Source organism: Apis laboriosa, unplaced genomic scaffold (assembly GCF_014066325.1).
Source record: "Apis laboriosa isolate Shangri-la unplaced genomic scaffold, ASM1406632v1 scaffold34_cov151, whole genome shotgun sequence".
Classification (NCBI taxonomy): Eukaryota; Metazoa; Arthropoda; class Insecta; order Hymenoptera; family Apidae; genus Apis; species Apis laboriosa.
The window spans coordinates 6,653,651-6,664,275 of NW_025222928.1; the positions used below are offsets into that span (position 1 = coordinate 6,653,651).

General features: G+C 22.1%; 1 protein-coding gene across 5 annotated transcripts; it reads left to right on the top strand.

Moving 5' to 3' along the window:
• The first annotated feature begins 1,804 nt into the window (after positions 1 to 1,804).
• On the top strand, positions 1,805 to 9,234 carry LOC122714919. Of its 5 annotated transcripts, none has more exons than XM_043936702.1 (4): positions 1,807 to 2,206; positions 2,296 to 2,465; positions 6,506 to 6,790; positions 7,544 to 9,234. In XM_043936702.1, the coding sequence occupies exons 2-4, from the start codon at positions 2,333 to 2,335 to the stop codon at positions 7,603 to 7,605; spliced, it is 480 nt and encodes a 159-aa protein (XP_043792637.1). In that variant the 5' UTR covers positions 1,807 to 2,206; positions 2,296 to 2,332; the 3' UTR covers positions 7,606 to 9,234. The 5 variants fall into 5 exon arrangements, 4 of the variants coding, with proteins under 4 accessions (XP_043792637.1, XP_043792638.1, XP_043792636.1 ...); XM_043936703.1 differs by having other exon boundaries at positions 1,807 to 2,128; XM_043936704.1 differs by lacking the exon at positions 1,807 to 2,206 and adding an exon at positions 4,784 to 4,886 and having other exon boundaries at positions 2,332 to 2,465.
• The last annotated feature ends 1,391 nt before the right edge of the window (positions 9,235 to 10,625 follow it).

Sequence of the window (10,625 nt, forward strand, 5' to 3'; positions counted from 1 at the left end):
AATTATCTGAGATATATTGAAAAATTTATCAAATGTTATAATGAAACATTATAATGAGAAGTTATTGTGAAATTGAAATTATTTTATAAAAATTTAGTATTATAATTTAATTAAGTCATAAAAATAATTTAATTTTTTTTATTTAATTTTATGTTTTTAAGATTATAAATTATTATTCCGATAGTTAAAATATTAGATTATCCTTATATAAGAAAAATATACCAACAAACTTGATTACATGAAAAAAACGATCAGTTAAGAGCGATTGAGTAAATTTGAAAGAATTTTGTAAATTAAAAGAATAAATTACATGGGAAAAAGAAGTGAAACATTTAAAATTGAAAAATTACCTCAAATATGTTTAGTTTTTTTTTTTTTTTTTAATGAAATGATTTATTTTGTACTTCATTTTATTTTCATTATGAAGTGATATAAAATTTTCAAGTATCTTCACGCACTTATTCAAAGAAGAAAAATTCTGACGAAAGCGTCGCTTACGTAATTATTCGTCGACGGCATGGCCACTTCTGTTCCGCATTGTCCAGTTTGAAATTTATACAGTTACACAAAGTACGTGATGATTATGAGTAATGTACCGAATCTTATAAAAGGCGGCATGAGAAAAGTTTGAGGAAAATTTCGATTCGTTACACGAATAATTTATTTAACGCACTTCTTTTTATTCAAAGAATAAAATCATTTCATCGATTCTATAAGGAAATGTGTTTATTAAAAAAAAGTATCAAAAAAAAATTTTTTTATACTATTTTTTCATAATATAAATATTATAAAATTGAATCAAAAATAATTTTTTAATCTTTAGAATATCTTATTATATTCTTATAATAAAAAATTTTTAAAGAAATCTTAATATAATATAAGAATATGTAATTTTTTAATTAAAGAAATTTAAAAATGTTTTTTAACAGCAAATTTAAAAATTTTATGGTCTAAATGTATATTAATACATATATATGTAAGTATTAAAATCCTTGACCTCGATTGCAAAAATGATTTCCTTTTGTCAAATAGAAATCTATATATACAAAGATTGCATTAGAATCGTGTAATAAGATGCATATTGAATATTTGATTAAATATGATATTTATAATAGCTGTAAGATTTATAATAGCTATAGATTTGTTTTGTAATATTATGAATAACGTCTAATTATTTAGTATTTTAGGTAGTTAATAATAATATAATAATTTTTAATAATAAAAGCATTTTGTTATTTCAATTTTTCGATCATATTTATTATGTAATCTCACAAAATGGAAATCTTATTTCAACAATTATATATTTTTATGTTTTTATTTCATTTTATTTTACTTCATATCAAAATTTTATATGAATTTTTGCATTTTTCAATTATTATTCTGAATATTGCTTTGCTTATAATATGCTTAAACAAAGACAAATTACAAATTATTATATTTCCAATTTATTGCAAATAATAAACTTTTCAAAAATTCTGCTTATTATTGATTCTGATAGATGGCACTATATTCCAACATAAGTTCCAACATATTGTTTATTTGTCCGACTGAGCAAGATATAATTTTAAAATAACATATATTTATAATTTTTTTTACATAAAAAAGAAGATACAAAATTATATAATCATACAATTTTTTTAAAAAATATTAAATTTAATTTAAATTTTTATATTTATTCAAATAAATATATACATCTTCAAATCTATTTTTTAAATAAGAAATATAATTTATGTTGTAAGAAATATAATTGGAAAATAAAATAGAGAAATAAAATTTTCGATTATTGAGAAAATATAAATTCCTAGAATAGATAATCACGGTTTCCAAAATTTAATTATTTATTCGGTAACTATCGGGAAGATTCGGCAGTGATCGCGTCAATGTCGAAGTCACGACACACAGATACAAAGAAAATCAACATCGATGGTCGTGAACACCCTGACCTATTCGTTTCATGAGCATAGGCAGACCGAAATCAGACAGCGACGCGACGGTTGAAAAATTATGATAGCATCTTCGTCGTGGTCATCGTTCTCTTTCTTTTTCACGTCACTACTACGCTACTGTGATTGGCCGGCAAATGGTGGACGAACCGTTGTGTTGTTCATTTCGATGACGCGTATATTGTGTGCGTAATCGTGTGCATCGACTGAAAACCATTTGGCAAATTTTCTGGCACGACATCTTGGCCATTATCCTCTTACTCGTAATTTTTTCATCGTTTCGTGCATCATATATATATTATTGTATTAAACGATTTCCTTGTGAAATGATTGTGTACTTTGATTCGCGCAGTATCGATTCGTAGACGGTTGGTTTACAACTGGCATGCATGCTGTATAGCACTCACAGCACCCACGCTGACAGTAAAGCTCTGACTGCAGAAGCGTATGTTGTTATCCCAGTGCTCAGTGATAGATACTTAGCTACGTACACGGAAGAGAAACGCTATCAACATCTCGATGGTGAGTTTGTGAATTATTACGTCATCTGTCACGTCATTTCTTATCATATCATATACATTAATATTCTCTTGAAACATTTTGATATTTGTAATTTATCATCATTGTTTTCGATAAAATATTATTGTGTTCTCCCCACTTCGATCGACATTCTGTCTTTATGTACTTTATACTACTATTCTTTTCAGTTACTGTCTACCATTGTATATATAGATATGTAGTTCTTTTATATGCACTAAAAGTTATATTTACGTGACAAATTAAATTTATGGCTGATTAACTTCAGAGTAAATGTTTTTAAAATGTAATGATTCTATTGGTAATCAACGATATTACGAAATTAATCGTAAGATTTAATATCCTGTGTCTATCATAGTCAAATTTCATGTTAAAGCACGTGGTACTGACGTAAGATATACATATTTTGTCGTAACTATGTATGTACGCAGTATACGTACGAATCGATCACTGACTTTTCAGGGTTATTGCATGAATAAGACTGTAGATTCGAGGAGTAATGTCGTTAAAAAATAATATATCAATAAATATTTTATTGTTTTCTTTACTAAATAATTGCAAATAACTTTGAAATGATATTTATTAAAAATTAAGTAGATTAATTATTATAGTAATCAAATATATTTTTTATTATTTTTTAAACTATTATTAATTATTTTTATTAATTATTTTTATTATTATTATTTTATAATTATTATTATTTATATATTTTATTTAAACAAAGTTCAAAAAATTCGATTTTTCCATATAAAAAATTCGATATCAATTTATTTTTTGAACAAGTTATTTTTTTCTATTAAAATTCTATTAAATCTTGTTAAAATGTTTATTATGACTGAAGTTTCATATTTTACAGAATAGATTTCTTTAAATACATGGCCACTGTTCTAATTTTTCGATAAAAATATATATTATCACGTGAAGGACCACCTGACCTGCTAAAAATAGCACTCATTTGTATCTAATCTTTAAATGAAATCTTTTTTTTAAAAAATGAAATTCGATTAAAAAACATTTTATTGTATAGAATATTTTTTTTCATATTTCTTTATCATTGATGTTTTTAAATACTTATATTAGTTCAAAATAATGATATATGTAATGATATATGAAAAAATAATAATATACATATTACTATATTTATTTTACATATTTATTTTACATTCTTATCTTCTCCTCTAATTATTCATAAATTTGTTATATGTATAATTTTATATTCAAAATTTATTTTAATCGCGTGATATGCTTTAACGTATTTTAATACGTATTTGAACGTATCACTCAATACACATATGAATTATGTAGTTGAATTTTAATTAAGTTCTACTAATTAAATGTTATTGCGAACAAACATTTTTTTCATGCAAGGTTTCTGCGTGCTTTTATGAGCTAGAATAATCACATGAAAAATCGCAAAAAAATCACAAAATAATAAAAATCATATATATTAGTAAATAGATCAAATGAAAAGAAAATGAAAGAAAGTTCATGTCATACAATCTGTGGAAATAATACTATTTATTTTTTTTTAAAATTACAAAATATAAACTATATAGATAAAAGTAATTTTATTTCTTTAAAAAATTTTTTATTTTTCCTTTTTTAATTTTTCAAATGCAAATTAGATATTTATTTTATAATTCATTTCGTTAAGTCTTATTAAATAATAAAATATTAAATTAAAATTTTAATACAGCCTAAGCAAATTAAAAAATATATTTAATATTAATAAATATATATAGAATAAATATATTTAAATATATTTAATATATTAATAAATATATAATAAATATATAATAAATATATTTGATATTGATATTATGAAATATTAATAAAAAAAGTTAAAAAATATTACTAAAAAAGTTAAAGAAACAAAAATAAAATTTTCTTGTAAAAAAATTAAAATAAAGAAAAAATAATGAATTATTATTTTATATTAAACTTAGATTTGTATTATAAACTGAGATTTATATTATATTAATAATAGATTTGTATTATATTATCATACATTATTTTAAATGTTTAAATTTATTTATGAATTCTATGTTTTTCTTTATCCTATTAAAAATCAAACTATTTGACTCAAATCTAATTAATTCTTATTTAAAAATAAAGAAAAAATGATTTACAGAAAGATTACAACAATTTAATAAAAGAAACTATTCTTTTAAATAATGAATCAAAAATTTATAATTTCATAAATATTTTTTATATATATTGTTTTCTTTCTTTTATTTATATTTATTGTTAATATAATATATTTTAATCTTAAGTAAAATATAGTATAAAAAAAAAATACTTAGGTGAAGCTGCGCAAAGTATCAGTGACAGGGAGAAATTACCTTGCCGTTTTCGGTTATTCGACATTCAAAGGATACAGAAGAAAACGTCTTGTGCATGAAAAAGGTATTTTTTGTTCAGAATGTTCAGAATAATTTAACTATTTATGCTAACAGAGGCATTAATATTTTGACTAACCTCGGTTTTTTTCGTTCATAATATGAATTTATTAATAAGGTTTTATTTATCTTTAATCAGAAGTAATTATTCTTTTATAAAAAATGTGTACTATGAAGAAAAATACAATTAAAAATAAAAAAAAATTAAAAAGTAATCGATAAAATATTCAACTTTCTATCTATTATTATGAGACGACCTACTTTTTGATATCATATCATACAATGTTAAAGAAAATTAAATATCAATATTTGATTATTTTCGTACTGGAATATTTGCTTTGAAATAGGAATTAAAGAAACTAATATTTTGAATATGTGTATCAGATTCTTGTTTATTTTTTGACAAGTTTTTTATTGGTATATCTTTTTATAGAACATAAAGTATATTACCAACTAAAATTAGTTTTTTGCTTTTTTCAATATAAACTTCAAATATAAATATATTTTAAAAATAGTATAAAATATATTAAATATATTAAATATATAAAATATATTAAATATATTAAATATATAAAATATATTAAATAGTTACATGTCGAAAATGTCGTGCATGATTTATCTCTTTAATTTTTTATATATATATAAATTGCATATAAGTATTAAAATAACTAATCTCTTGCATATTTTAAAATTCTTATTATATTTACTTGTTGAACAATATTTTTATTTATTGAAGACATATTAAAAAAAAAATGAATAATACGTGAAATAAAATCGCATCAAATATATATCTATAAGATAAAATATATCTATAAGATAAAATATTATTTTATTTTTAGAAATATGTTTTTTATATATAATAAGGAAATTCGATTTATTCCTATTAAGACTTATATTCAAAGATAAATTTATCGCTTTTAATCATTTTGAAATTAATTGTTTTTGTATCTAAGCATTGAATGTTTCTTAATAAAAAGAAAACAAATTTTATCGCGTATAGAGTGAATCGAATGAAAACTATTTTTATATTATTTCTAATTGTTTAGTTATTCAAAAAAATATTTCATATCAAAAAATATATTTTACCGTAATATATATTTAATAAATAAAATATAATTTATAATAAATAATCGACTATTATTTCAAATCGAATCTACAGTAATTTTTTAAGATTTACAAAAATATAAAGATTCTATTCTTAATTCAAATTCATCTACAATAAATAAATAAATATTTCCTATATATCAATATAATATGGAAAGATTAAATAGGGTAAATTTTATTTCAATAGAATTTCAGTTTAAAATTTCTATAAATTACAAGTTTTAACTCTACAAAGTTTTTATAAATTGATTTCCACTTCTTATTTAAATCAAATTACCTCTAGAGAGAGATATTTTATTTACTTTGACTTAAACTGTTTTCTTGCAACTGTATATAATCATCTTATTCAAATTCATAAATTAATTTTTTCTTTACTACTTGTACAAACTGAATTAGCCTTCTCAACATAACCATTTAATTTGGAAAAAACAGAAAAAAAAAAGATAAAAATTAAATAAAAAAATAATAGAATCTGAAAAGAAATAGTAAAGTAAAATAATTTGATATGTTCATGATTCACAGCATTGAAAAAGATGCTAACGCCGGGACGATCGGGACCAATCAGTCCCGAGGAGATCGGCAATGGACCTGATACAAAAGATCCTGGTGCAACAGGAAATGGTTCAGGGACGTATGCGCGTGGTACGCGCACCCCAACCACATATGAGACTGATGAAAGGGCAAAAGAGTTCCTTTCGACCGGAAGAACTGGAAGGAGAAATGCTCTAACGGAAATCTTGAGTCACCATGCAGAAACAGGAATATTGGATTTGCCAGATCGTTTTGAAGAGCTCACCATGGAAACAGGTTAGCCATATGAGCAGTAAATTATCTTGATTGTTTCATTGATCCACGAATATGACAAACAGGAAAATAAGAAATACAAGGTGCGTCTTTTTTCTTTGTTATTTATATGATTATAAAAATAGAATTTTTATCTTTCATAATCAAAGATCAGTGAATTTCTGAGCAAAATTTAAGATTATTAAAGTATATTAAATTTTAATATATTTATGATAAAAGTGTGGAATATAACTTGATAAATCTATATAAATATATTAATATTTGAACACTGGGACTGCATATAATATAATGAATAAAAGTATTTGAAGATAGCAGATATAAATTTCGAATATATTATGTAAACAAAATATATAGTAATAATTCCATTGATTTATTAAGTAACTCTTATTCTGCTGTGTTTGAGTTAATGATAATAAAAATAAAAAATTAAAATATGGAATATGGAAAAATATGGAATAAAATTTTGTATAGTTTATTCTTTAAAAAATCAATTTCAAAAATATATATATATATACTTATACATATGTATATATAAGTAACAATTTATTAATTGTACTATAATATTTTATATATAATATCTACATAATTTTCTGGGAATATATGAAAATCTTAATCATTAGTCTTCACTTAAGAAGAAGAACAAATATATATTATCAAATATATATTATCAAGAGTAAATATTGCATCCATAATTAGATATCTACATAATTTCATATTGATTTTAAATTAAATTGTATTTACACGACCAATTTGCAGGTCAAACGAATAACAGCAATCAAGATTCAAATTCACCGGGTACTTCAAAACAGCAAGGTTGACGCGGTTCTGGATTCGTTTTTATAAATTTATTGGTTGTAATGTAAACACGCAATAAGGAAAGTGTCGTTTGAAGTTCTATAGGAAATTGCTGAAATATCATGAAGTTGTTTTTCTCTTGTGTCAAATCAAACTAGATCTCAAACTTTACGCACAGTTTATTTCGTCGCTATATTGGTGCATACTCGGTGAGGTCGCTTGAAAGCCAGTCATATAAGTATGCAAATACATGAATATTGACATGAATATGTTATTGAAATTGAAGCTTATTGTTTGTAATGATTACTAGTATGACGCAATATCAAGTGGTTTGATTATTAAAAGAATAATATCGAAGATTTAGTAATCTTTATATCGTTAATAATTATTAGTACTCGATTAATATTTCGAGTTCTATTAATACTCAAAATTCGTACAATACAAAATTATTTGGTGTCTCGCGAAAAAAATTTTTCACATTGATGTGAAATCTATATGATAGTCATAGTATGTTTATACGTATGCATATCCATGGGTGTCTTGTAAATTGCGGATATGGTTAACAGGGATAATTGTATAATTATTCTATACATAATTCTTTACACGTTGTGCGTATGCTGCGTTTAGGATTTAATAAAAATATACAATAAGTTTTTAAAAGGCAGGAGGGAGCACTTTTTTAAATAATATATGTACCATTTATGTCGGTAATTTTTCTTGATCTTTTTTTGTCATTAGCAATGATTTATCTTTTCAAATACATTTTTTTAAATTCATACTTAATATATTCAATTTTTTTGCTATTAAACTTTTCGCATCCATAAATGAAATATTTCTTGACTTTATATTATTTATATTATATCATGTATAAGATATTTCACGTATCTTTTTCTTTCTTTTTTTTTTTTTTAGAACGCAAAAAATCTCATTATAAATTCAGAATCTCCACTATAACCTTTAAGTAATCTTGGCTTTTATAATCTTTAAATGATTCTCCACTATGACTTTTAAATAATCTTAACTCTCTAATCATGATCTTCAAGTGACCTTGATCCTCCATCATGATCTTCAAATAATTTTGACTTAACGAAAAGATTAGTATTAAATAAAAACCATTAGATATTTTTGAGAACAAATTTTTATATATAAAATTTGTCTCTTGAACGTATAAAAATTGAAAGAAAAATACGCAGTATATCTCATCTGAGATGTCGTATAAATCATATTGTATCGCTAGATATTTGTGGATGTGAAAAGGTTAAAAGAATTTTATAAAGAATAGATCAAATATATATATATAATAGTATGATAGTACTATGTGTAATGAATTATATTGAGTTTTATAATAATAGTACGATATTCCAGCCAAAGATCAAAAATCTTGTCGATTTTTGATTACTATACTGTCTAACATTGGCCTAATATTATTTAATCTTATTTAAAACTAATATTTTTATTCTCCGTTATTAATTAATAAATAATTAATAAATATTAATAAATTCCATATGTTTTATGTAAGTGTTACATTTAGTTTATTTAAAAAGAAACATTTATCGAATTAAGTATTTATTATAGAAATTTTAATTGTAATTTTGTTCACATTAACAAAAAAATATTACTAAATTATTAAAATTTTCGTAATCTTGCCAATTTCAAAGTATACTTCATTAAATACCTAAGGATATATATTTAATCTGTTCCTAACATTTAGTAACTTAATTACAGCAACGAATATTTACATCTTAATTTTCTAAATGTGCTTTAAATACACAATATTTTAATAGTACAAATAGAATTGGTTACTCTAGATTAAATTTTTTTGTTAATGTGATTTATATTTATATTTAATATAAATAGTATATTTCATTGTAATTGAATATATAATTAATAATAAATTGCAATACATGTTATGATTGTTGATATTTAATGTATCAAATAGTGATATAAAATAGTGACTATAAAAAATATAAAATTCGTATTATGTTTTGCTAAAATTAAACAACTAAAGCAATTATTCAAGTCAAAGAATTTTATAAAAAAGATTCTTTATATTTTCAATAAATTAAGAAATATGTTTAGAAAAATATTTTATGATATTTAAAACTATACAAAATGATAAATTATATAAATTACTTTGAATATATATTGAATTCGTATTGATATTTCTTATTGTGATTCTAAATAGAATATTATAAAATTTTATTTATTATGTATTTATGCATTTTTCTCTCAAATAATAAAGTTATCCATGAAAAAAAAAAAATATACTTTTTGATTGTATGTAGTAAAATACTCAATTTGAACACTGTACTGTAACGTTGGAACATCTTATATAAATACATATAATTTATATGTTTAATTCTTCAATTTATTTTTCAAGTATTGTTTCAAAAAAATGAAATCCTAACAATATGAATAATTTTGAAACTGATTATAAAATAAGAGAGAAACATATTTTTTTCAAAATAAATTTTTTTTAAGCTTATAAAATAACTAGTAATTTATTATATATCATTCTTATGCATATTTTGTATATTTGTTGCAATATTTTAAATTGATTTTATTTTATTGGGATGAATGAATATTTTTCGATGATAAAATTTCTGTTCGTAATAATGTACAGTGCGCTAATTGTGTACAAAATAATAATAACTTTTATCTATGTTGATATAAGAACTTGTACAAATAATAATAAGAACATTAGATCTTTTAACTATCGAATTGTAAATACATATACCAACAGGATGTTTTGCGTGTAACAATAAACGACTGACGAATGATCTCGTGTAAAGGAACTGTTTGTTAGCGTGTTATTTTATTTTTGTTTGTAAGATTTTAGCGTTCCAAGTATTTAATAATATTGTTTCACGTATGTATTAGACTTTTGCTACAATTTAAATACGAATAAATTTTATTGTTACTATAATTAAGAGGATAAACACAAGTAAACAGCATTGAGCTCCTAACAGTATTTATATAAATGATAATTAACTTAACGAAAAAAATATAATATATAAAGATTAGCAAAATAATTTCGATTCAA